Consider the following 26,739-nt stretch of genomic DNA (forward strand, 5'->3'; position numbering starts at 1 on the left):
CAATCCCCTCCTGGATCAAGATCCCTGCTGACTAAATTTGTTTTGTACTTAAAAATATATATATAATAATAATTGCGCCCCTAGGTGTTCACTGCCGGTAATATCGTGTACCCCACAAGAACGGTATAAAGGTATGTACATCTGGATATGCCCAACCCTATTAAACAGATTTGTATTTTCACATGACCCTTGGCTTTTATGTCAACTTGTGCAAATGGGCATTAAGCGTTACAAAGTTGCCAATAATTCCAATTGATAGCAGGCAGTTTATAATGATAATAATCGGCATGTAAACGGAATAATTCCAAGTCATCACAATCTAACGTTGCCATGGTAGAATGCTTATCACAGAAATGTTGTTTTTGTATTGTTTGCACATCCGAACAGTGCTGTCTGCGAAGGACACTTTCTGCGGTTATTATGCAGAATAAGGTACAACTTTGGGCATGGGCATTTGGACACACCGAGTCTATTTTAATGAGTGGCTCGGGCCCCTGCTACTACTAAATGGAGTTTGGGATAGGCTATTTCTATAAATTGTATAATTTGGGTAGCCTATGCCTATTGTAGCTATGTCATCTCCGTAGTGTCATGATTCATCAATGCGCAATGGTCGCTCTGGCACCAAGTTGCACGTAATTCCATCTGCAGCTATGCCTGACTCAATGTTAACATGATGTGGCCTTACCTCTTCCAGAACGTTGACTGTGTTCCTACAGCTCTGCAGGCGGGTCGTGAAGCTGGACGTGGTGGGAGAATTGTAATCCTCTGTTGTCTCCGAGAGAAACTCGGACACCGATATTTGATCCGGCATCCTTCAGCAGGGAATCGCCCAGAAGAGGATTGCAAGAATTGTTGAGAAAATCCTAAATCATGAAAATACAACTGGCGAAGAAAAGTACGAGATGTCTAACTCTGTGACTGGGTCGAAAACTGATAGTTTACAAACTAGAGATAGAATCGAAATAACAAAGACGCGTCTCTTCTCGAATTACTTGGTTGGTTCTCTCCTATGTCTTCACTGTCCCCAAGGGAAACGGGAATGGACACAAATTCGCCCCCCTCCTCTCTTCTCCCCTCGCCCGTATCCCTTGCTTAAATTACCAAAACACAAACGCTTAATTACTGTCCTATGCTGCCTTGCTGTAAAATAGAATAGCGGATTCCATCATAACGTTTTTGCGGATGTTCATTAAGATAGGCTTTTGACGATAATACTTTCTACAATCAGAAATATTTGTATGTAATCTATCCTAATCCGTGCTCTCTCGAATTGCAGGATTTCCTTTATTTTCTTATCTTCTTTCAGTTCTATTTTTAATGCAGAACGCAGTTTTGACATTCACAACCACTCTCCCCCGCTCTCTCGCTCCCTCGCTCACCCACCCACCTCGGATGATGAGGACAAACAAGGAAGAACTCTGCGCATGTCCATGATCTCCGACATAATACCCAGAGACAGTCCGCAGTAAAAACTCCACTGCTATTTCATTTCCGACCTATGCAATCGTTTAATGGGGCTCTACTGAAGTCATCGAATAACATGCGATGTGAAAAGGAAAATGTAGGCAAGATATACAATTCCAAGCATCCGGAGCATTAGCCTAGACATAATTATTTATGATCATAATAGCCTATAGCAACTGATATTTACCAATTATATATGTATATTTAGAAATACAAATTGACTGTACTACTGTGTTCTTTATTTAAATAAAATGAGCTTATTTATTAACATGTACAATAGTTTATATTAATTGGAGCCTAAAGAAATGCATTAGAACATACTTTTTCTGACTGAAAAACCTCAATGGTGTACATTGTAGCTTACTTATTGGACAATTGTTATTATATTTATCAGATCTCTTAAATGTGTTACTGTACTAGATCTGAAAACCTATCCATTCACATTGATGGTAACTTCCATTGCCCATAATAGGGATTGTATTATCTGGTGCTACAAGTGTGTGTCCTGCAGGTGATAAAATTAAGTGCATGCAACCCTGCTGTATGGAATAATTGGAATGTTCTCATTTTGGCGCTCCAACATTGAGAAAAACCTTTGTCAGTGAATAGAGGTGTTTAATCAGATAGGCTAGGCTCCTGGTCAATTTACACAGGCTACTAAACTAGAGAAATACCCACAAATGTTTTTGACCGAATGCTTTTAGATACAAAGTATCAAGAGAATAGTCTCTGAATATTATGATGTGACACACTGTTTCACATGAATGCTAGTACCAACAGAATTGAGAGGGTCTTACCTACTCGGATTCCATAAAGAATCTTTAGAAGAGAAACTTGACAGACGGGAAGAGGAGGATCTCATGACTTGACTCATTGACTGTCACCTTATGACCTAAATCAAATAAATAAGAATCACATGAGCAGAGTTCTGTTACTCTCTAGACATCAGATAGTGTGGTATAGCCTGAGGAAAATGAATGAAGACAACACAACTTTATATAATAATATGCCTATCATAGGCAGCTAGTCTATTCATAAATAATTTTACCACCCTGGAATGTACTCTGATGAGAAAGCATTGTTTTGCATAGATTAATAAATAGCTTTTAATAGGTTCATTGGGTAGCTAACATACAAGTTATAAACATTTGTATGAAAAAAAATGTAATCTCTAACCCTTTCAAGAGCGCTCATATTCGAAAGAAAAATAATATACACTGCCACGCCTAAACTTACCGAAATCGATGCACGTCCAATTTGGAATCTGAACAGAGAGGGAATGTCCACTTGATTGACGCAAATAAGAATAGGCCTGCTTGCTGCGCGCATCATTTCAGCCTCATTTTTAATATTCATTCAACAGAGTAAAGAGTTGAGAGAAGGAGAGAGTGATGTCCTCCCGCAAAGGATCTCGTGAAGATCAGTCACAGCGCGGGGCAGGAAGGGAGAAACCAAACCCACCATGTGAGCAGGAAAATAGACACTTACAATGAGCAGGATCTAAGAGCTCATGGCATAGGAACTGAGGAAATACAGAAGGCAGTCAAACAGGAAATGTGGGATCTGGTAAACAGAAGAAGCCAAGAAGTTTCCTTACCCCCTGAAGCTGATTTGAACTACAGCTGGGGGAAAGTTAGGCTATTTGCCATAGATTTGTCATAGACCACAGACAGTTATTTGTTGAAGTCAAGCTTCAAGTTTATTGTTGAAAAAAAAATACAAAAGGGTTTGAGGACACTATATTCATATTGTTCAACAAAAACATTTGGAATCTTTCCTCTTCTGTCCTCCATTTACCCTCAGACTGGGGCTCCCAGTTGGCACCTCTCCATTACAAAACTATATTTTTTCCCTGTCAGAAAAAGCCTATACACGTGGTTGTTATGTGTCCAGTAATTTTCCTGTTTTTCACTGTGGTGACTGTCTGAACAGACATCTTCACAGAACCGACTGAGTGACTCAACCCTAAGACACCTCATCTATATAAAAACAATGATGAGATCTCATTATCTGAAAAAGTCTTGACTGAAATAAAAGCATAGACTCTGCGTTTGACCTAGCTCATTATGCAGAACTGTTATAGCCTTGTGTATCATCTCAGAGAGAGTTAACCATTTGCAGAGTTGCATTATCTCTGAAATATTTTTTAAATCAACAGCCTAGTGACCCAAGTCCACAAATCCTTTATAGAAGCCTCTGACGACCTTGATCCCATTACACTACTGCTAAGAGAGACTGTCCTTAGGCCATAGGTACCAGTCTATTGCACCTGTCTGTCTGTCTGGCTGGCTTTCTCACTGAGACACTATGTATGTGATGGGTGTGTAGACCTAAGGGTGGGATCATTTGTCTTCACAAGACTGTGGGAAGAATTTTCTCCATGCGGGACAATATATTATTCTATTCAGTTCTATTCTTTTTTTTATTCCATTCAGTTCTATTCTATTCAGATCAGTTCTATTTAATTCCATTCCATTCTATTCCCTCCAGGAAAAAGTATCACCCAATGGTAACTGGTGACACTGTGGATCATGGTGCATGATGACCTAGGGTCCCCCTGCTGGTTATTCCAAGCAGATGGATGTCCAGTCCTGCCAGTGAGTCTCAATAAAGTTGGGTGACATAACTTCAAACCCCTTTGCAGAATCTGGAAGAATCGTCGGGGCTCGTGCCAACCACAAGACAAGAGATATAAATTATGTAAGAAGAGGAGACGTTTTATTATGTTTCATTGTGGGAAATACATGCAAACAGTGGCATTTAATCCCCCAACAACAGTAAAAACCTTCGCGTGGGAGAAGAACGTGAGCCACTGCCAACTAACTTGCATCAGCTGGGGTTGAATGGCTGAGTGCTCAGTCACAGGTAAGAAGTAACATTAGGCTAGCTAGCAGCTAACTTGGCTTGATGGCTAGTTAGCTTGCTCCTTTTAGTTTTAAAGAGAAAAGCTAACGTTAACCCTTAGCTCCCATGCTATTTAGCTAAATCATATCAAAGTCAAATGACAGGGTTTGTGTTGAGCGCAGTTGTGAAATTGCACTCTGCATTAGCTTAACTAACGTTACGTTAACTAGTTAACGTTAGCAAGCTAGCGGACTGAGACAAATTCTCTCACTCAGTGACTCACTTCGCTAGTCTTTGGTTGTCAGCGTGGCCACACTGTTAGACGCGTGTTCATTTAACTTTAGCTTGAGAAGCTGGCTGTTTAGCTAGTTAGCTACACAGCCTAGGCTAGGTACTGGTGGAGTCATGCGGACTTTTAGCAATGGCTATGCCCTTGCTTGTGTAAGGAAAGCCAGTGAGAACCTCTAACAAATAGTGAACGTTGTTGCCTACTTATGTGATGATGGTAAACAAAGTCTAACTAACTAGATGACGTGCTCTAGTATCAAAGTCCAGAAGAGGTGATCTGTCATACTCAGATCCTTGACACGACTCCAAAGACGAGGAGAACGAAGATGTCAACATAAACGCCTTGTCTTTGGCGTCTCGTGTCAAGGATGTACTTGCAGCCTGTCAAGTTTGTTAACACCGTGGTTGCTACTCATGTTAAGCCACTCAGTAACACGTAGGTTATGTCTTTTCATATATAGACTCTCTGGATTTTAATCATGATGGGCCTTCATCACGACAGAAACAAAACCAACACCAGTCCAGGAGGGGTCGAGCCAGAGTGGACCACAACCGTACTTGGAGTAGTCCTAATAATTATGTCCCACTGCCGCAGCAGCAGCAAGACCATTTTCACCATGGGGTCAAATCATCTCATGACAATGTCCTAGTAAACTTCCATCCTCCACCTCACCACAGAGAGGATGTACAGAGGGGTCGAGGAAGAGGGAGTAATGGAAGTTGTGGGGGAGGTGGCCGGGGCTCAAGGGGCCGGAATCCGAGGTGGAATAGGCCTGGGGTTGAAATTGGCACTGGGGCCCTTGGCTTACCTGGGGGCCACCATGGACTGGTTGGTGGAGGCTACAGGCCTGGAACACTCCACATGGAGAGGGGACCCCCCATTGACGGGCCTAGCTGGCGTCGAGACCCTGGGGGCCGGGGGGGAGAGGTGGGGCCTGCCCATGAAGACCACCAGGACACCCGGCCTAAAAAGCCCCGGAGGTTCAGCCAGGAGCCACGGAGAGGAGAGAGGAGCTCTAAAGGACCTCCTCACTCTCTGGACAAGCAGGAGAACCAGGAAAACCATGCTACAGGAGGAGGGGGAGGAGGCTGGGATCTGGTTGAGCCCAGAGAAGAAACCCGATCATTAGAAATTGGAACCAGAAACCGTAAAGGCGGTAGGACCGAGGAAAGGAACCCCCATGTTGACCCTCGAAAGAAATTCCAAGAGCCAAAGCGAAGCCAGGGGCCGATCAAAGAATATCCCCAGGAGAGGAAGGAGCCTGAAAGGGGAGCCAGCGGCAGAGACATCCTCCCTGCCCATCATGGCAAACTGGGCCCCAGCACTGAAGAAGAGCCCAACTGGAGGGGTCAGGGGAAATGCACCCCCCTGCAGGACAGAGGCCAGAGGAGAACACCCAAATATGACTACAGGCCTGGGCAGAAGAGGGGGGACAACAACATGCCCAACAAGAGCAAGGAGACACAGACAGGTGAGAGGGCAGTTTCACAGAAAAAAAAATAACCAAATGAAAACACTAAGCTAAAGAATATCTGAAAACATTTTTTATTAGATCGGTCATTTGTGAATGAGTTTGCTCTGAGAGTAGTTATCATGTTGATTGTATGTTCCAAATGGCACCCTTTTCTCTACATAGTGCACTACTTTTAACCAAAGCCCTATGAGCCATGATCAAAAGCAGTGCACTATATAGGGAATAGGATGCCATTTGGGATTGAACCATCATTATTAAGACCACTCCAGTTATGGTCCACTCTGGCTCTGACCCTCCTGGACTGGTGCTGGTTATGTTTTGGAGTCTCTAGTGACTCTCTCCATCTCTGTCCAGGTTGCCTGATTGAGCAGCTGTCCGAGGAGAAGTATGAGTGCATGGTGTGCTGTGAGGTGATCAGGGTGATGGCACCTGTCTGGAGCTGTCTCAGCTGCTTCCATGTCTTCCATCTCAACTGCATCAAGAAGTGGGCCCGCTCCCCAGCCTCACAGGCAGATGGTAGGCCGAACACAGACAGACCAACAGGCAGACACGTGTGCAATTAAGCACTGCCCAGCAGTCACTCATTCAGCTGTGCATCTATTCATGACTTTTAACACAATAGTCCTCCATAGATAGCACATTGCTGCTCCACCCAGACAATACAGGAGTGCACATTCTGCACGACAGATGAGGCTACAATATCCACTGTAGCAAAAATGCGGCCCCAGTGACCTTATCCTAATTGCAGTGGCCTTCTATTATCTTAATTGCAGCTAATGTGCACTGTTACTTCTGTACTAACAATGTCACAATATATTGTAACTTTATAAGATGTAACTTTATTTAAGATGTAGTCCACATTTTGTGGACAACCATCATTCTTAAAGAGATCTGTGAAGGATGCTATATGTGATATTCAAGCTTTTGTTCTAATTTGCAGAAACAAATGATGGGTGGAGGTGTCCAGCTTGTCAGAATGTTGTCTTCCAACCCCCAAACACCTACAAGTGCTTCTGTGGTAAGTGATTAGCTAATAGCCATTATTCCCAGACAGTAGTGCATCCCTAGTCTTCCTCGCTCGTTGAGATGCTTTGCTCATTATGTAAGGGATAATCAACAAGGGGTTATGCGTTCTATGGAAAATAATGAATGTCTCGCGTCGCATTGGCTTGAAGGGCATTCTAGAGTATGCATTATTTAAGTGATAAGGCCCGAGATTGTCGAGGCCCGGCAAACCGTGCTAATATATCCTCCAAACTCTGGCTTTGAGGGCGTTATCACTTTTATACAACGGTTTACCAACATATTCAAATAATGATTGACATATTTTCATAAAAAATGTTATTTTGATATATTATTCATACTTTTTCCATCCTTTCACAAGCTATAGTCCCAACACAAACCTAGGGTTGCAACTAGGGCTGTTGCGATGACCGTATGACTGCCTCCACGTGACCGAATAGTCACAGTAGTTAGGCTTCTCCAAGCTCTTATGCTGGATAGCTCTTATCCTGGGGCGGCAGGGTAGCCTAGTGGTTAGAGCATTGGACTAGTAACCGGAAGGTTGCAAGTTCAAACCCCCGAGCTGACAAGGTACAAATCGGTTAACCCACTGTTCCTAGGCCGTCATTGAAAATAAGAATTGGTTGCCTAGTTAAATAAAGTTTAAACATTTTTTAAATGCTGCTGATGGTCATTAGTAGCCTACCAAGCATGCTAACTGCCTGGTGCTTAGCACTGTATTGTCCACTCTAATCAATCTGACATCAATGCAAAGGAAATTCTAATCAAACACTTCGAGAGCCCATGATCTCATGTTGCGCAACATTTCTACAGGCTATGCAATTGCGGGAGAAAACAAGAGTGATGGGCGCTAATAAAAAGAGGATCCCATCAGCTTTCCATACATAGGCTAGGCCTATATTTATTTCTCAACTTTCCTAATATTAAGCACATTGCTTATATTTACAACAGGAGTATAGGCTACCTGTCTGGCATGAAAATAAACCATGGGGGAAACCTAGTCAGTTGTGCAACTGACTGCCTTAAGCGGCAATGTCTTCCGCATTTAACCCAACCCCTCTGAATCAGAGAGGTGCGGGGGGCTGCCTTAATCGACATCCATGTCTTCTGCGCCAGGGGAACAGTGGGTTAACAGCCTTGCTCTGAGGCAGAACAACAGATTTTTACCTTGTCAGCTCGGGGATTCGATCAAGCAACCTTTTTGTTACTGACCCAACGCTCTAACCACTAGGCCACCTGCACCAAAGCGTCCTCCATTTGCTATTTACATTTGAAGTCGGAAGTTTACATACACCTTAGCCAAATATATTTAAACTCAGTTTGTCACAATTCCTGACATTTAATTGTAGTAAAAATTCCCTGTCTTAGGTCAGTTAGGATCACCACTTTTTTATTTTAAGAATGTGAAATGTCAGAATAATAGTAGAGAATTATTTTATTTCAGCTTTTATTTATTTCATCTCATTCCCAGTGGGTCAGAAGTTTACATGCACTCAATTAGTATTTGTTAGCGTTGCCTTTAAATTGTTAAACTTGGGTCAAACTTTTAAGGTAGCCTTCCACAGGCTTCCCACAATAAGTTGGGTGAATTTTGGCCTATTCCTCCTGACAGAGCTGGTGTAACTGAGTCAGGTTTGTAGGCCTCCGTGCTTGCACACGCTTTTTCAGTTCTGCCCACACATTTTCTATAGGATTGAGGTCAGGGCTTTGTGATGGCCACTCCAATACCTTGACTTTGTTGTCCTTAAGCCATTTTGCCACAACTTTGGAAGTATGCTTGGGGTCATTGTCCATTTGGAAGACCCATTTGCAACCAAGCTTTAACTTCCTGACTGATATCTTAATGTTGCTTCAATATATCCACATAATTTTCCTTTTCATGATGCCATCTATTTTGTGAAGTGCACCAGTCCCTCCTGCAGTAAAGCACCCCTACAACATGTTGCTGCCCCCGTGCTTCACGTTTGGGATGGTGTTCTTCGTCTTGCAAGCCTCCCTCTTTTCCCTCCAAACATAACAATGGTCATTATGGCCAAACAGTTCTATTTTTGTTTCATCAGACATTTCTCCAAAAAGTAATTTCTTTGTCCCCATGTGCAGTTGCAAACTGTAATCTGGCTTTTTTTATGGCGGTTTTAGAGCAGTGGCTTCTTCCTTGCTGAGCGGCCTTTCAGGTTATGTCGATATAGATACTTTTGTACCTGTTTCCTCCAGCATCTTCACAAGGTCCTTTGCTGTTCTGGGATTGATTTGCACTTTTCATACCAAAGTACGTTCATCTGTAGGAGACAGAACGCGTCTCCTTCCTGAGCGGTAAGACTGCTGCATGGTCCCATAGTGTTTATACTTGCGTACTAATGTTTGTACAGATGAACGTGGTACGTTCAGGCGTTTGGAAATTGCTCCCAATGATGAACCAGACTTTTGGAGGTCTCCATTTTTTTTTTCTGAGGTCTTGGCTGATTTCTTTTGATTTTCCCATGATGTCAAGCCCTGAGGCACTGAGTTTGAAAGTAGGCCTTGAAATTAATCCACAGGTACACCTCCAATTGACTGCACCTGCACACCTGACTAGCATCACCACCCTGGATGGTTCCGACCTTGAATATGTGGACATCTATAAGTACCTAGGTGTCTGGCTAGACTGTAAACTCTCCTTCCAGACTCATATCAAACATCTCCAATCGAAAATCAAATCTAGAGTCGGCTTTCTATTCCGCAACAAAGCCTCCTTCACTCACGCCTCCAAACTTACCCTAGTAAAACTGGCTATCCTACCGATCCTCGACTTTGGCGATGTCATCTACAAAATTGCTTCCAACACTCTACTCAGCAAACTGGATGCAGTTTATCACAGTGCCATCCGTTTTGTCACTAAAGCACCTTATATCACCCACCACTGCGACCTGTATGCTCTAGTCGGCTGGCCCTCGCTACATATTCGTCGCCAGACCCACTGGCTCCAGGTCATCTACAAGTCCATGCTAGGTAAAGCTCTGCCTTATCTCAGTTCACTGGTCACGATGGCAACACCCACCCGTAGCACGCGCTCCAGCAGGTGTATCTCACTGATCATCCCTAAAGCCAACACCTCATTTGGCCGCCTTTCGTTCCAGTTCTCTGCTGCCTGTGACTGGAACGAATTGCAAAAATCGCTGAAGTTGGAGACTTTTATCTCCCTCACCAACTTCAAACATCTGCTATCTGAGCAGCTAACCGATCGCTGCAGCTGTACATAGTCTATTGGTAAATAGCCCACCCATTTTTACCTACCTCATCCCCATACTGTTTTTATTTATTTACTTTTCTGCTCTTTTGCACACCAATATCTCTGTACATGACCATCTGATCATTTATCGCTCCAGTGTTAATCTGCAAAATTGTAATTATTCGCCTACCTCCTCATGCCTTTTGCACACAATGTATATAGACTCTCTTTTTTTCTACTGTGTTATTGACTTGTTAATTGTTTACTCCATGTGTAACTCTGTTGTCTGTTCACACTGCTATGCTTTATCTTGGCCAGGTCGCAGTTGCAAATGAGAACTTGTTCTCAACTAGCCTACCTGGTTAAATAAAGGTGAAATAAAATAAAATAAAAATTGTCATTTAGCCTATCAGAAGCTTCTCAAGCCATGACATTAATTATTTTTCTTCCCCGAGCAGTTTAAAGGCACAGTGAATTTAGTGTATGTAAACTTCTGACCCACTGGAATTGTGATACAGTGAAATAATCTGTCTGTAAACAATTGTTGGAAAAAATACTTGTCATGCACAAAGTAGATGTCCTACCCGACTTGCCAAAACTATAGTTAGTTGACAAGAAATTTGTGGAGTGGTTGAAAAACGAGTTTTAATGACTCCAACCTAAGTGTATGTAAACTTCTGACTTCAACTGTAAGTGCATAGATGACATGTTTTTTCCTGCTGCCCCTGTTTCGATACAGGTGTATGATAATGGTCCATTCTAAATCGAAACAAATGTCACATTATTAAATCAACTTTTCGGACGCCTCGTGTTGCCTAGCCCATAGCCCTATATGTTTTAATAAGGTTTGTATCACAACTATCACAGTTTTGTGTGTTCCTTCCAAACAACTGTACTTTAGTTTAATCTGTCCACAGAGTATTTTGCCAGTAGCACTGTGGAACAGCCAGGTGCTCTTTTGTGAACTTCAGATGTGCAGTAATGTTTTTTGGGGGACAGCAGTGGCTTCATCCGTGGTGTCCTACCATGAACAAGATTCTCGTTCAGTGTTTTTACATATTGTAGACTCGTCAACAGAGATGTTGGCATGTTCCAAAGATTTCTGTAAGTCTTTATCTGATAGTCTAGGATTCTTCTTAACCTCTTCGAGCATTCTGCTCTGTGCTTTTGCAGCCACTCCTAGGGAGAGTAGCAACAGTTGTGAACTTTCTCCATGTATAGACCATTTGTCTTACCATGAACTGATGAACATCAAGGCTTTTAGAGATACTTTTATAACCCTGTCCAGCTTTATGCAAGACAACAATTATTCATCTTAGGTCTTCTGAGATGTCTTTTGTTCGAGGCATGGTTCACATCAGGCAATGCTTCTGGAGAATCGCAAACTCAAATTTAGTGTTTTAAAAAATAAAATAAAAATTTGGCATGGAAGCTCTAACCAAAATCTCCAATCTCGTCTCATTGATTGGACTCCAGGTTAGCTGACTCTTGATTCCATTTAGCTTTTGGAGAAGTCATTAGCCTAGGTCTTCACATACTTTTTCCAACCTACACTGTGAATGTTTTAATTGTGTATTCAATATATACAAGAAAAGTACAATAATTGTTATTAGTTGAAGCACACTGTCTATTGTTGTGACTTAAAATTTGATCTGATCTTCATCTATGAAAAATTTCTGCAGAAATTCCAAATGGTTCACATACTTTTTTGGCCACTGTATAATCAGCGCATGAGTTTCAAGTTTGGGGATGGTAATTTTCACCATAAACATTCACCTTTATAATAAAAGCATTACATGCATAAATGCATTTGCGGTCACTTTTGGTAATGGTGTTTTCCGCTAATGGAACATTTGCGCTTATAGCCTACTACCATGTGCGCATTACTGTGCTTATAATGTGAAGAAATAAACTATTAGGCTATCAACATGTTAAGCTAAACATTCTGATCCGTTGCGTCAGCCTCATTGCCTAAAAACGTTTTCTTCCATGCTAGTGGTTGTATTAATTTGGGATCTATCGCATCATCAACTGTCCCAGACTGTTTGGAATATTTATTTCTGGCACAGAATATAATAATAATTTTGTACTATGGGGGATAGTAGATTGACATAGGCTAGTGCTTTTGCTGTTTGTTAGGCCTACTCATCTTGTTTTCGTCAGCGCCCAGTTGTGTCCCCGATTACGGCCACAAAGGGTATGCCGCCGGGAAATTCAAGGCATTATCAAGTGCTTGTCAAATTGTGAATGAGGGACAATTGGAGTGTGTACAGCCTGAGCAAAAAACTAAGCAGAGCTTAGTAGAACATCTTTTGTATGTTTGTAGAACTACAGTTAATAACTCTAAATTAAGCATATGGGAGTACCTATTTCTTTGTTAACATCTCAACACAGAATAGATGCATGTGCGCACTCCCTCAAATCCTTTGGAGAAAATGTAAATTTTATTTTGCTTTGTTCAATTGTATTCTTCATACTTTAAAATAATGCCACGGAATTACATGTTATCCCAGGCTATGATTTAATTGTAAACAAATCTTATCTGCTAAATAAAAGTGTTTTCCACAGCCATTTGGCACATCAGGACCTAGGCTATATTACATGGATTTATTACTTTTTAAAATGTGTGGTTTGCCAGGGGATACTAAATGTGTTTATGTTAATGGTAAATTACCGTGAGACCGACCATTATTTGCTTGACATTCACCGACTGACAATTTTGTGACCTACACAGCCCTAGTTGCAACCCAAGCCAACTGGTTGTTCGTTCTATCAGTTTGGTTGCTAGAGACGTAACCCAGTCGTGCAGACTTTTTGTTCTGTAACGTTTGTTCTAAATGTTCCATTGCCATACTGACTGGCAATGTTCTTATCCCTTGCTTGCTTGCTTGCTAGCCAGCCAACTGTAGCTAACTTAGTCACGTCAAAAAGTGCAGCCAGAATAACAGCAAAGTAGCTGCATTTGCTCAAGCTGTTTTCCAGAGACATTTATTTTGATACAACCATAACAATGAGCTTATGAGGTGCAATTTCGCTCTCCCGTCAGGACACTGTTGTTCAAAGGAGCTAGCCAACAACACAGCTATCACAATCACTTCAAACTGAAGCTGGAAAGACTGCAAACTGGATGCACTTTGACCTTTTTTCAATGGACATTTCTTTGTATATATCCATAAATGATGCCAGCTGATTCATGATTTTGACTGGCTGAGAAATGCTGTCTGCTTGTTTCATCCCAACTCCTGATGCGTTCTTTACTATGGAACAGCTGGGGATTGCATTTGAATTTTGAAACAATGATGTCGTAGAGACCGACCGCAAGGTTTCGACAAATCTCCGCTGTTGAAAACTAAATGTTAGTCTAAAAGAAATGTAAGAATGTCTACATACATTTCTATAGTGGGGATCAAGTTTATAAATTGCCTGGTTGGGCTGATGAGACCGTGGATTGCGCAGTCAGATGGAACAGATTAAATAGTAATTTTAACGTCATAGATTTAGCCGGTGGTAATTTGTGGAATAGACACTGGCTGGAATGGGAGGTCTTTAACCAATCAGCATTCAGGATTAGATCCACCCTACGGTATAATACAATGGCTAATGCGTGGAGTTGCACCTTCCATGGCGCTGCATTATTTTCCAGAGACCGTTTACATGTTATCCCAGGCTATGATTTAACATATTAGAAATGTGTTCAACATCCACTGAAGTAGCTTGCAAGTGTACTAGATAGCTATGATAATAGTTGCCTTGGTAACCAAACAGACTTGCTAGTTTAGCTAACCAAACCATCAATCCTAGCTTGATATTATAAAAATCGAATTCAACAATGAATGTTTTCAATTCAACTTTTGCTTTCAAAAGCTGCTCAAACATAGAACATGTAAGAATGCACTTCATAGCCATTTAATTCTACCATGCATTACAAGGAAATAATGCACGCTCTAGAACAGCGATTCTGAACTTGTTCAAGTGAGTTTTTGAATGGGTCGCAGGTGTCTAAGTAAAAGTAATAATAAATATAAACGAATGTATTAACAAATACTCAGGTCTGAACTTAAACAATTTAAACCAGGTAGAAAGTGTGTAGAAAAGATCATGAACTTACATTTTTTAAATATAATTTAATTCCAGAAAACAATCTATTTTCAATAGAGCTATTAGTAGTGCTATTTTGGTTGATTTAGTGGTCTCATACCAGTGAGTTTTTAACATTCTTCATCAAGAGTATGGGCAAAGTGTATTTATTGACAATTAGAGGTGGGCATGTTGGTCCCTTGTTTTATAATTGCTACATTTAGTTTCAATACAGCATTAAAAATAGTTTTCCAGATTGTATATTGATTATTTTTCGCAATGCGAATATTGGTTCATGACTGAGACAACGTGGTTCAATTTGGGTCCCAAGGCAAAACCAGTTGAGAACCACTGCTCTAGAATGCCCTTCAAGACAATCAAGAGTATTCAACAATGCCATGGTACAAAACAAATAATCATCTTAATGCTACTGAACTGATAAAATTAACAAGTAGTAGAAATACATTTCCTTGTCCAGAGTTCTTTCTCTGTACTGTGTTTCCTTATTCTGGTGTGATTGACAGGCAAAGTGACCAACCCGGAGTTCCAGCGTAGCGAGATCCCACACAGCTGTGGAGATATGTGTGGGAAGAAGAGGAGCGGAGCAGACTGCAAGCACCCCTGTAACATGTGAGACACAACCCAACCCATACATAACGAACCTCATCCCACCACCACATAACAATCTGTGGTTCAACAACATGAAGTGGTTGTCTTGATTGTGTCGCCTCTGTGGTTCTCTCTGCAGCTTGTGTCACCCCGGACCTTGTCCACAGTGTCCTGCCTCTGTCACCAAAGCCTGCATCTGTGGAAGAACCAGGTACTGTATATCCTCTTGACCTCATGTTTGCATCCCAAAATGGGCCCATAGGGATCTGGTCAAAAGTAGTGCACTATATAGGGAATAGGGTACCTTTTGGGACATTGTAATAACTTACCCACTGTTTATTTACATACATTTGAAGTTGGAAGTTTACACATACCTTAGCCAAATACATTTAAACTCAGTTTTTCACAATTCCTCACATTTAATCCATGTAAATAATTCCCTGTCTTATTTATGTCAGTCACTTTGTTTTAAGAATGTGAAATGTCAGAATAATAGAGAATGATTTATTTAAGCTTTTATTTCTTTCATCATATTTCCAGTGGGTCAGAAGTTCACAAAAACTCAATTAGTATTTGGTAGCGTTGCCTTTAAATTGTTTAACTTGGGTCAAATGCTTCAGATAGCCTTCCACAACCTCCCCACAATATGTTGGGTGAGTTTTGGCCCCTTCCTCCTGACAGAGCTGGTGTAACTGAGTCAGGTTTGTAGGCCTCCTTGCTCACACATGCTTTTTCAGTTCTGCCCACAAATGTTCTATAGGATTGAGGTCAGGGCTTTGTGATGGCCACTCCAATACCTAGACTTTGTTGTCCTTAAGCCATTTTCCACAACTTTGGAAGTATGCTTGGGGTCATTGTCCATTTGGAAGACCCATTTGCAACCAAGCTTTAACTTCCTGACTGATGTCTTGAGATGTTGCTTCAATATATCCACATCATTTGACTCCCTCATGATGCCATCTATTTTGTGAAGTGCACCAGTCCCTCCTGCAGCAAAGCACCCCACAACATGATGCTGCCACCCCCGTGCTTCACGGTTGGGATGGTGTTCATCGACTTGCAAGCATCCCCCTTTTTCCTTCAAACATAACGATGGTCTTTATGGCCATTATAGCCATTTTTGTTTCATCAGACCTGAGGACATTTCTCCAAAAAGTACAATCTTTGTTCCCATGTGCAGTTGCAAACCGTAGTCTGGCTTTTTTATGGCGGTTTTTGAGCAGTGGCTTCTTCCTTGCTGAGCGGCCTTTCAGGTTATGTCAATATAGGACTCGTTTTACTGTGAATATAGATACCTTTGTACCTGTTTCCTCCAGCATCTTCACAAGGTCCTTTGCTGTTCTGGGATTGATTTGCACTTTTCGCACCAAAACACGTTCATCTCTAGGAGACAGAACGCGTCTCCTACCTGAGAGGTCAGATGGCTGTGTGGTCCCATAGTGTTTATTCTTGCGTATTATTGTTTGTACAGATGAACGTTGTACCTTCAGGTGTTTGGAAATTGCTCCCAAGGATGAACCAGACTTGTGGAGGTCTAAAATGTGTTTTGAGGTCTTGGCTGATTTCTTTTGATTTCCCCATACTGTCAAGCAAAGAGGCACTTGAGTTTGAAGGTATGCTTTGAAATACATCCACAGGTACACCTCCAATTGACTCAAATGATGTCAATTAGCCTATCGGAAGCTTCTATAGCCATGACATAATTTTCTGGAATTTTCCAAGCTGTTTAAAGGCACAGTCAACTTAGTGTATGTAAACTTCTGACTCACTGGAATTGTGATCCAGTGAATTATAAGTGAAATAATCTGTCTGCAAACAATTGTTGGAAAAATGCCTTGTCATGCACAAAGTAGATGTCCTAACCAACTTGCAAACACTACAGTTTGTTAACAAGAACTTTGGAGTGGTTGAAAAATTAGTTTTAATGACTCCAACCAAGTGTATGTAAACTTCAGCCTTCAACTGTACCTTAGCTTAGGCTGCCAAATGTTCGTCATTTCTGTGTCACTATTACTAAGGTTTAACAATTGGTATAGGAAAAACTTTGCACCTCAGCCCAAACACTCACAGTAAAATACTTCTCTCTGCAGTCAGCCAATGCGGTGTGGCCAGGCCACTGCCATCCACTGTGACAAGCAGTGTGACTTGATCCTCAACTGTACCGAACACACCTGCACCCAGGCGTGCCACAGCGGACTGTGCCAGCCGTGCCAACTACAGGTCCAGCAGGGTGAGATACTACAAGAAGTTCCACATAATCTAAAAAATAGCGATGACTTTGTCCTGGTCTCAATCTCTTAGCTGTGGTAATGCGTTACACTGATGCAGTCTCCTGTTTTTCTTAACCTTTGACCTGCTGACGTGCTATTGCAGTGTGCTTCTGTGGCGTTGTCTATCGGGAGGTGCTGTGTGGGACGGATAAAGACTGCTTTGACGGCTCAGGACACTTCTCCTGTCAGAAAGCATGTGGCAAGTACGTTCTAACCAGCAGATAGAAAGTAACTTTTTAGTTTGCTACTTTGAGAATATGATCTCTTTCCGCCTGAAGATTAGTCAGTAATGTCTTAGCCAGATTTGCGGAGCATCCTTTTCCTTGCTCCAATCATGCCTTGTATATTATTGATTGATTTTCTGATTCGCAATATTTTCTCGCTCGCAGGATTTTGGACTGTGAGGCCCACCGATGCAAGCAAGTGTGCCACCGTGGGCCGTGCCAGCCGTGCCCACGCTCCCCCAGGCTGGTGAGGAATTGCCCCTGTGGGCAGACGGCCTTGGCCAAGCTCCTGGAGCTGGGCTACCCTGAGCGCCGCAGCTGCTCTGACCCCATCCCTTCCTGTGGCAAGACCTGCAACAAGCCCCTGCCCTGTGGATCCAATGGTAAGACCGACAGTGTGTCCACAGGTATGATCTTTCTATGGGATTTAAATGTGTTGACTTGTTCCCCCATGTCATTACAGAGACCATCCACATCTGTGAGAAGCTGTGCCACGAGGGCTGCTGTGGCCCCTGCACACTCACCTCCACCATCAAATGCAGATGTGGTTCGAAGATCAATGTTAGTCCCCAAAAAGGAGTACTGTACATATATGGTGTTTGTATCATGCTTGTATCGTGAGGGAAAGTCTTCAAATGTAATCAAATTGTATTTGTCACATGCACCAAATACAACCGGTGTAGACCTTACAGTGAAATGCTTACTTACAAGCCCTTAACCAAGAATGCTTTACGAAGTTTTAAGAAAAAATAAGTTAAGTAAAAAAAAATAGAAAATAAAAGTAACAAATAATTAAACAGCAGTAAAAAAAACAATAGTGAGGCTATATACAGGGGGTACCGGTACAGCGTTGATGTGCGGGGGCACTGGTTAGTTGAGGTTGTTGAAGTAATATGTACATGTAGGTAGAGTTAGTGACTGCATAGATAATAAACAGAGTAGCAGCAGAGTAAAAGAGGGGTCTGGGTAACCCTTTGATTAGCTGTTCAGGAGTCTTATGGTTTGGGTGTAGAAGTTAAGAAGCCTCTTGGACCTAGACTTGGCACTCCAGTACCGCTTGCTGTGCGGTAGAAGAGAGAACAGTCAATGACTAGGGTGGCTGGAGTCTTTTTTTTTTTTGGGCTTTCCTCTGACACAGCCTGGTATAGAGGTCCTGGATGGCAGGAAGTTTGGCCCCGGTGATGTACTCGGCCATACGCACTACCCTTTGTAGTGCCTTGCGGGGCCGAGCAGTTGCCCTACCAGGCTGTGATGCAACCAGTCAGGATGCTCTTGATGGTGCAGTCGTAGAACCTATTGAGGATCATAGGACCCCAAATCTTTTCAGTCTCCTGAGGGGGAATAGGTTTTGTTGTGCCCTCTTCACGACTGTCTTAATGTGCTTAGACCATGATAGTTTGTTGATGTGAACACCAAGGAACTTGAAGCTCTCAACCTGCTCTACTACAGCCCCGTCGATGAGCACTCTCCCATTCTGTCTTTTTCCTGTAGTACACAATCAACTCCTTTGTCTTGATCACATTGAGGGAGAGGTTGTTGTCCTGGCACCACATGGCCAGGTCTCTGACCACCTCCCTATAGGCCGTCTCATCATTGTCGGTGATCAGGCCTACCACTATTGTGTCATCAGCAAACTTAATGATGGTGTTGGCGTCGTGCCTGGCCATGCAGTCATGAGTGAACAGGGAGTACAGGAGGTGACTGAGCACGCACCCCTGAGGGGCCCCTGTGTTGAGGATCAGCGTGGTGGACGTGTTCTTACCTACCCTTACCACCTGGGGGTGACCCGTCAGGAAGTCCAGGATCCAGTTGCAGAGGGAGGTGTTTAGTCACAGGGTCCTTAGCTTAGTGATGCGCTTTGAGTACTATGGTGCTCTCATGCGTGTTTCAGTGTTACTTTCCTAGAAGTGAGCATAAAGTAATTTAGCTCATCTGGTAGGCTTGTGTCAATGGGCAGCTCGCGACTGTGCTTCCTTTTGTAGTCTGTAATTGGCTAATAGGACCGATGGTAAAGGGAGAATTCCCGCTCGCTGCCGGATCCTTACAAGGCACCTGGACCTTGGTCCCAGATATTTGTCTCTCCTGCGAATGACGGGGATGAGGGTCTTGTCGGGCGGCTGAAGTAAATCTTTCCTGTCTGACTCGTTAAAGAAAAGGTATTCCTTCAGTACAGGGTGAGTAATTGCTGTCCTGGTATCTAGAAGCTCTTTTTGGTCATAAGACACGGTGGCAGAAACATTACGTACAAAATAAGTTCCAAATAACGGGAAAAAACACACACAATAACACAATTGGTTAAGGAATTGTAAAACGGCAGCCCTCTCCAGCGCCAATTTCAATAGTTCTGTATAGATTGCGCACTGTTGCAAATGGAGGTGTAATTCTGTTCTACCAAAGAGAACCCCTGAAGACCAACTCTTTGTTTTCAGGATGTTCCCTGTGCAACCATCCAGAATGAAGGTAAGATTTTTTTCATTCTTTGGGGGGGGGGGGGGGTGTTGCCACTGTACTTACTAAAAGTAGATTTGTCTTGTACTTAAGTGCCTCATCCATTGTCATAATGTCCTCTTAATTTAATCTCTTTCCTTCCTCCCAATTGTAGATGGACTGATTTTTACCTGTGAGAAGCGCTGCCTAAAGAAGCGCTCCTGTGGCCGACACAAATGTGGCGAGCTGTGCTGTGTGGTGAGTGACAGAAAGCAGTGTGTGGCACCCAGTTTGTAAAGAACACAGTCAGGAAGTAAAAGTCATACATTAGTTACCTGAATGAATTTGGTAGTAGTTATTAGGAATGAATTGATGGCACTACAGAGGGCATCCAGATGTGCCTGCCTACTATCTAGCTGGTGTCACACTGACATATGTCCCCGCCCCATAGGGTGTGGAACACACATGCTCTCTGGTCTGTGGCTACAAGCTCAACTGTGGCCTCCACCGCTGCCAAGAGCTCTGTCACCGTGGGAACTGCCAACCCTGCTGGCAAACCAGTGAGTACCAGTCAACGTTCCCAGTGCTACTCCCAGTGGCACTGCCAACAGATGTTCACATGCCAGCAGATGCACAGATGCCTGAGTCATTTTATCCAGGCTTTGCGATTCTTTTTGGTTCAAATGGCAATGTTCCTCACCATATCTTATCTTGCTTAAGTCTAGAGCACATCCTATTTCACAGGGTAGGAAGTCCATTTACTATACCAGTGAGGGTGAATCTTAACTTCCACTTAATTTTCACTGTCTCCTATTGACATGTGTTAGTGTGATACAGTATGCTGTGTCTTGATAATTGAGATCACATGGCCCCATTAGCTAAGTAACCTGCCAGACCGGTTGTCATAGGCCACATCCCTCTGATTTCGTGCCTGTTTCCTGTGTGTAGGTTTTGATGAGCTGGCGTGCCACTGTGGGGGGACTGTCCTGTTCCCCCCAATCGCCTGTGGCACCAAGCCCTTAGAGTGTAAGAACCTGTGTACCAGGAGGCACAAGTGTGACCACCAAGGTAAAGAATCAAGCTACCTCTAGAACCAAAGAAATCACTACAATTCACCTGGAAGACTGCAAGTCATATATATATATATATATATATATATATATATGGTGCCATTTGGGATGAAACATTTCACTTTATAGTGCCTGAGAATGTTTATTCTTCGGTCTCATCTCATACTGTCTGTTTATGTCCTCAGTGTTCCATAATTGCCACAGTGAGGAGAAGTGCCCACCCTGTACTTACCTTACTCAGAAGTGGTGCATGGGAAAGCATGAGGTAACTTTCCTGATATTAGCCTATTGGCTGCATTGATCTAACCTTCAACCGGCTTCCCTTTGAAAGTATAGGGTGTGCCCTAAATGGCACCCTATTCCCTATATAGTACACTCCGTTTGACCAGAGCCCTATGGGCTGTAGTCAAAAGTAGTGTCATGTATAGGGAATAGGGTGCTATTTGGGATACTTCACCAAAGCCTTCCCCCGCAGCGAAGGAGCAACATTCCGTGCCACCTGCAGGACATCTCCTGTGGTCTGACCTGCAACAAGGTGCTGCTGTGTGACCTCCACCGCTGCCGCCGCATCTGCCACCGGGGAGAATGTCTGGCCAAGGGCGCCTGCCGCCAGCCCTGTGTGCTGCCCCGTGCCGACTGTGGCCACCCCTGCAACGCCCCTTGCCACAAGGGCACCAGTTGCCCGCGCAACACCTGCGCTGCCAAGGTACAAAAAGTTTCATGTTCAACCAACTGACTCGAGGGATTTTATCCTGGTTAAATAAAGGCTAATTAAATCAAAAATGTGGCACCTGTGCTATAGAGAGATTGCACTACATTTAGGGTGACATTCTGACTGTAAACATATGGAAAATTTCCCCCGAAAGGACCGTAGCTCTTCAAATACTCGGGCACATGGGTCAGACGTGGAGATACAGGCAGCCGTGTTGGACAGCAGTAGTCTTCTTGTGGCCAGGGTTTCATGAGTTTCCATGTCTGTCCCACAGGTGGCGCTACAGTGTGACTGCGGCCGGAGAAAGGAAACGGTAGTGTGCACGGAGGCAGCCAGTGCCCATCAGAGGTGCGCGCGCGTGTGCCCTTATGTGCCTGTACAGTAGAATCAAACAACTAACTTGCGTGCTCTAAACCAGAGTTTTCACTTATTCCATGTGCACTTTTCCGAACTTGACTGTGCATGCGGTGCCAACCAGTGGTTCCCATTATGTGTCCCTGTGCTGTAGGTATGCTGCCATTGCCATGGCCAGTAAGCTGTCTGACATGCAGCTGGGTGACTCTGTAGACATCGGTCTAATCACTAAGAAGGAGATGAAACAGGCCAAGTAAGATGGGACCAAACCGGACTCAAAGCTTATAGCATACAAAACATAGTTGTTTACCTTGTACAAAATACGAGTGTACCGTTTCCAGCTTATGTTAATGTCTCTGTGTGTTCCGTCTCAGGTTGGAGTGTGACGAAGGGTGTGCTGCACTGGAAAGGAACAGGTCAGTTTTTGCACAGCTGTTGTGCGCTCGCACACAGCAGGGCTCCAGACCTCAATCATTTTAGTCGCATTTTGCGACCCTTTGACTTGGCTGTACGAGATTAAATTCTTAACTGGTCGCATCGGCGCAAGCTTAACAGTCATCACATGGTCACCTCACTCAAAAGTTTCAAAACATTTTTGCTGCCTGAAAACATGATTTGGTCAAACAGTGAAGTGCTTTATCCTTACGATTCCTGTAATGCAAGTGTCTGCCAAGCCCATGTGCATGATTCACTAGGGCCTGCTGCTGTGATGAGTGAGCCGATCTCTCTCTCTCTCTCTCCGCCCGTTGTGCGCTCCGGGAATTGCTGGAAAAACACAGTTTTGGAAGCAACTACTGTTGAAACTGTCAAATAGACTATTTTACAACCGATCGCAAGAAATTGATATGGCTTTGAGATACGAAGCGTGCGAAAGTGGAATGCGCATCGGCCCTTGCGAGTGCATAGGGTAGTAGGCTACAATTGCAAAAACAATTTAGGACATTACTTTTACTGATTTAATAAATGGCTACTAAGCACTGGGTATTATATTTAGTGTTAGCGATCTAATGTGTTAAGTGTTTTCACTTCCTCGTGGTGAATTGGCCCCAAAATACTTAGCAGATGGTTTTAGTTCACATAAAGTAGGCGAATTCATCTCCATTGAACAACAACATTCTGGAGTCATATTTTAAGAGTAAAATATAACCGTACCCTTTTGTCAACCCACAATTCATGACAATCACCGGATTCTTGGACATGTTAGACTAAACAACTTATTTATTGAATAGCCTAACATCTCAGTATTCTATCATACCATCTAAAGCACTGTGAATGACTTTATAAAGCAATTTACACATTTCTTTTCCTATTGCTTAACGCTGTGGGGGGGGCTTGGTGTGACCAAACTGTGAGCTGGTGCCACCAACTGAAAAAGTGGCACCAGGGGAAAATGCTGGTCTGGAGCCCTGCACACAGACAGCCACTTGATAGCACATTGCTTTAGGCTGTCAAATGGATTTTTGTTTTCTTAAAATGTGCAGTCAACATCCGAGCTTTTTCCTGTTCTAGTCTTCTTTAGATCAGTGGACCTTAGTGTCTGCCCATGTTCGGTTGTGTGTATGTGTCCTGACAGGCGATTGGCTGTGGCCCTGCAGAGTTACCCTTCAGTGGACCCCTTCAACATCCGCACCTCCTCCTCCACTTATAGTGACAGCCTCCGAGGAGATGCCAGGTGGTGTACCAATACATGTAATGTATTATCCAATGCATGCCGAGAATGTTCTCAGATATTTTTGTCTTCATGTGCATGTTATGGGGATAATATTTCCCAATTTGAAGGCCAATTGATGGCACCGATGTACTTCGAGCCACTACCGGTGCGCTCTGAGACACCATTTTCACATTTCATTGACGTCTTTAAAATCAAAATCACATTTTATTGGTAGCAGATGTTAATGCGAGTGTAGCGAAATGCTTGTGCCCCTAGTTCCGACCGTGCAGTAATATCTAACAATTTCACAACTACCTTATACACACAAGTGTAAAGGAATGAATAAGAATATGTACATATAAATATATGGATGAGCGATGGTGCGGCATAGGCAAGATGCAGTAGATGGTATAGAGTACAGTATATTCATGAGATGGGTAATATAGGGTATGTAAACATATAAAAGTGGCATTGTTTAAAGTGGCTAGTGATACATTACATCAAGATGGCAAGATGCAGTAGGTGGTATAGAGTACAGTACATGCATATGAGATGAGTAATGTAGAGTATATAAACATTATATAAAGTGCATACATTTATTACATCCAATTTTTAATTGTTAGTGGCTAGAGATTTGAGTCAGTATGTTGGTAGCAGCCACTCAATGTTAGTGATGGCTATTTAAGTCTGATGGCCTTGAGATAGAAGCTGTTTTTCAGTCTCTCGGTCCCAACTTTGATGCACCTGTACTGATCTCGCCTTCTGGATGATAGCGGGGTGAACAGGCAGTGGCTCGGGTGGTTGTTGTCCTTGATTATCTTTTTGGCCTTCCTGTGACATTAGGTGCTGTAGGTGTTCTGGAGGGCAGGTAGTTTGCCCCCGGTGATGTGTTGTGCAGACCTCACTACCCTCTGGAGAGCCTTACGGTTGTGGGTGGAGCAGTTGTCGTACCAGGTGGTGATACAGCCTGACAACATGCACTCGATTGTGCATCTGTAGAAGTTTGTTTTTGGTGACGAGACAAATTTCTTCAGCCTCCTGAGATTGAAGAGATGCTGTTGCGCCTTCTTCACAACGCTGTCTGTGTGGGTGGACCAATTCAGTTTGTTCAAGATGTGTACGCCAAGGAACTTAACTTTCCACCTTCTCCACTGCTTTATCACAACATAAAGTATTTCTTATTTTTCCAAATTTAGAAAAGATTTGAAGTTTGTCAGCGAGGTTGAAGAGGAGATCAAGAATCTGGTTGAGTTGGCCAGCAAGGTAAGGGACCAATAGACTTAGGTTGTGTGCTGAATAACACCCTATTCCTTATAATAGTGCACTACTTTTGAACAGAGCCCTATCACCTGGTCAAAAGTAGTGCACGAAATGGGGAATAGGTTGCCATTTTGAACACAGATGGGGTGAATTTAACACAGAATTAAAGCACAGGGACAAGAATAAACACACGCCTCCTTGGCATGAAATGTCACCCCCCACTTAAATTGAGTACAGCGTGTATTATTTAAGAGCAGTTAGATGAGATGGTGGTGGATTTAAATACTTTATACAGGGCCAGCATTTCCCTATACATGACTGGGTTTCCCTAAACCACTACCAGCTTACTAGAGGACCTTCAGTTTGCGTAGTCTGCATTTAGCTAAAAGCTTCTGGTCCCCTTAGTTGAAGGAGTGCAGGAAAGACTTGAAGTATTTGAATGTCCTTGGGTATTACGATGGGTATTGATGATGATCGCTAAAGGTTCGATTTGTCGTTGGTTATCCCTTTTGGTTCTGAACATTGGGAAATACTAATTTAGTCAGCATAATGTCCAGTGAATTCAGCTCCGGTAGCTTGCGATGTTTATTAGGACATTTATTTAAAACTTAAATCAAATGGGGACTCGGAACAATCTTTCATAGTGGAAACATGAAGTCTTGAGTGACGTGTGTGTGTGTGTGTGTGTGTAACCTGTTTTCAGGGTAAACTGTCCAAGAGGAGCCACTGCTTCCCCCCAATGAACAGAGAGCACAGGAAGATAGTCCACGAGCTGGCTGAGGTCTACAACGTAGAGAGCGTGAGCTACGACAGCGAGCCCAAACGCAACGTGGTTATCACCGCCATCAGGTAACGCCTCCACATGCGCGTTACAATCTATGACGATCTCAAAATAGATGCATGTTGTAGCTTTAAAAATACTTTGTAATTACTGTCTGTGCAACAGTATCAGCTGGGTATATTTTGTATGAAGGGATGTGTATTGTGAACAATTCAGACAGTGCTGTGCCTCTGCTATTCTGAGGATATGTTGTAACTGTACTTTTTGCTGTGTGCAGGGGGAAGTCTGCCTGTCCTAACTCAACACTGACGTCCCTGATAGAGAGAGATACAGGGGTCTCAAGGGCTCCCCCACCCATTGCCCATATCAAACAACATAGCAAGTAGGCATGCATCTTTGCACTCACACATTGAAATAATTTATAATGTATTTATAAAGCCCTTCTTTACATCAGCTGATGTCACAAAGTGTTGTACAGAGACCCATCCTAAAACCCCAAACCGCAACCAATGCAGGTGTAGAAACACGGTGGCTAGGAAAAACTAGAAAGGCCAGAACCTAGGAAGAAACCTAGAGGAACCAGGCTATGAGGGCTGGCCAGTCCTCTTCTGGCTGTGCCGGGTGGAGATAACAGAATATGGCCAAGATGTTCAAATGTTCATAAATGACCAGCATGGTCAAATAATAATAATCACGGTGGTTGGCGAGGGTGCAGCAAGCCAGCACCTCAGGAGTAAATGTCAGTTGGCTTTTCATAGCCGATCATTAAGAGTATCTCTACCACTCCTGCTTACTCTAGAGAGATGAAAACAGCAGGTCTGGGACAGGTAGCACGTCCGGTGAACAGGTCAGGGTTCAATAGCTGCATGCAGAACAGTTGAAACTGGAGCAGCAGCATGGCCAGGTGGACTGGGGACAGCAAGGAGTCATCAGGCCAGGTAGTCCTGAGGCATGGTCCTAGGGCTCAGTTCCTCTGAGAGAGAAAGAGAAAATTAGAGA

At 43.2% G+C, this 26,739-nt stretch overlaps 2 protein-coding genes across 3 annotated transcripts in view; one reads left to right on the plus strand and one right to left on the minus strand.

Annotated features, from left to right (window-relative positions):
- Nucleotides 1-2,858, minus strand: part of LOC139420474 (arf-GAP with SH3 domain, ANK repeat and PH domain-containing protein 1-like) — a 77,711-nt gene extending 74,853 nt beyond the window's left edge. The window contains exons 1-3 of the mRNA XM_071170658.1: nt 2,704-2,858; nt 2,269-2,359; nt 689-815 (exon numbers count right to left, since the gene is read on the minus strand). Coding sequence (XP_071026759.1) covers nt 689-815; nt 2,269-2,279 — 138 coding nt within the window. The 5' untranslated portion in view covers nt 2,280-2,359; nt 2,704-2,858. The remainder of the gene's footprint in view (nt 1-688; nt 816-2,268; nt 2,360-2,703) is intronic.
- Nucleotides 2,859-3,957: 1,099 nt separating this feature from the next.
- LOC139420475 (transcriptional repressor NF-X1-like) overlaps nt 3,958-26,739 on the plus strand; it is a 30,163-nt gene continuing 7,381 nt past the window's right edge. Inside the window, exons 1-23 of one of the 2 annotated variants that reach the window (XR_011635516.1) lie at nt 3,958-4,332; nt 5,061-6,071; nt 6,429-6,590; nt 7,015-7,092; nt 14,907-15,012; nt 15,131-15,202; nt 17,082-17,221; nt 17,365-17,464; nt 17,651-17,868; nt 17,949-18,046; nt 19,915-19,945; nt 20,088-20,170; nt 20,364-20,472; nt 20,861-20,980; nt 21,168-21,247; nt 21,458-21,688; nt 21,969-22,042; nt 22,203-22,301; nt 22,423-22,464; nt 23,622-23,737; nt 24,896-24,962; nt 25,663-25,808; nt 26,018-26,122. Coding sequence is in view for 1 of the 2 variants with exons in the window: in XM_071170659.1 (XP_071026760.1) it covers nt 4,311-4,332; nt 5,061-6,071; nt 6,429-6,590; nt 7,015-7,092; nt 14,907-15,012; nt 15,131-15,202; nt 17,082-17,221; nt 17,365-17,464; nt 17,651-17,868; nt 17,949-18,046; nt 19,915-19,945; nt 20,088-20,170; nt 20,364-20,472; nt 20,861-20,980; nt 21,168-21,247; nt 21,458-21,688; nt 21,969-22,042; nt 22,203-22,301; nt 22,423-22,464; nt 23,622-23,720; nt 24,896-24,962; nt 25,663-25,808; nt 26,018-26,122 (3,293 nt within the window). In the remaining variant the exon portion in view is untranslated. The remainder of the gene's footprint in view (nt 4,333-5,060; nt 6,072-6,428; nt 6,591-7,014; nt 7,093-14,906; nt 15,013-15,130; nt 15,203-17,081; nt 17,222-17,364; nt 17,465-17,650; nt 17,869-17,948; nt 18,047-19,914; nt 19,946-20,087; nt 20,171-20,363; nt 20,473-20,860; nt 20,981-21,167; nt 21,248-21,457; nt 21,689-21,968; nt 22,043-22,202; nt 22,302-22,422; nt 22,465-23,621; nt 23,738-24,895; nt 24,963-25,662; nt 25,809-26,017; nt 26,123-26,739) is intronic. The other variant, XM_071170659.1, reaches the window with a different exon arrangement.

This window comes from Oncorhynchus clarkii, chromosome 11 (assembly GCF_045791955.1).
Source record: "Oncorhynchus clarkii lewisi isolate Uvic-CL-2024 chromosome 11, UVic_Ocla_1.0, whole genome shotgun sequence".
Lineage (NCBI taxonomy): Eukaryota > Metazoa > Chordata > Actinopteri > Salmoniformes > Salmonidae > Oncorhynchus > Oncorhynchus clarkii.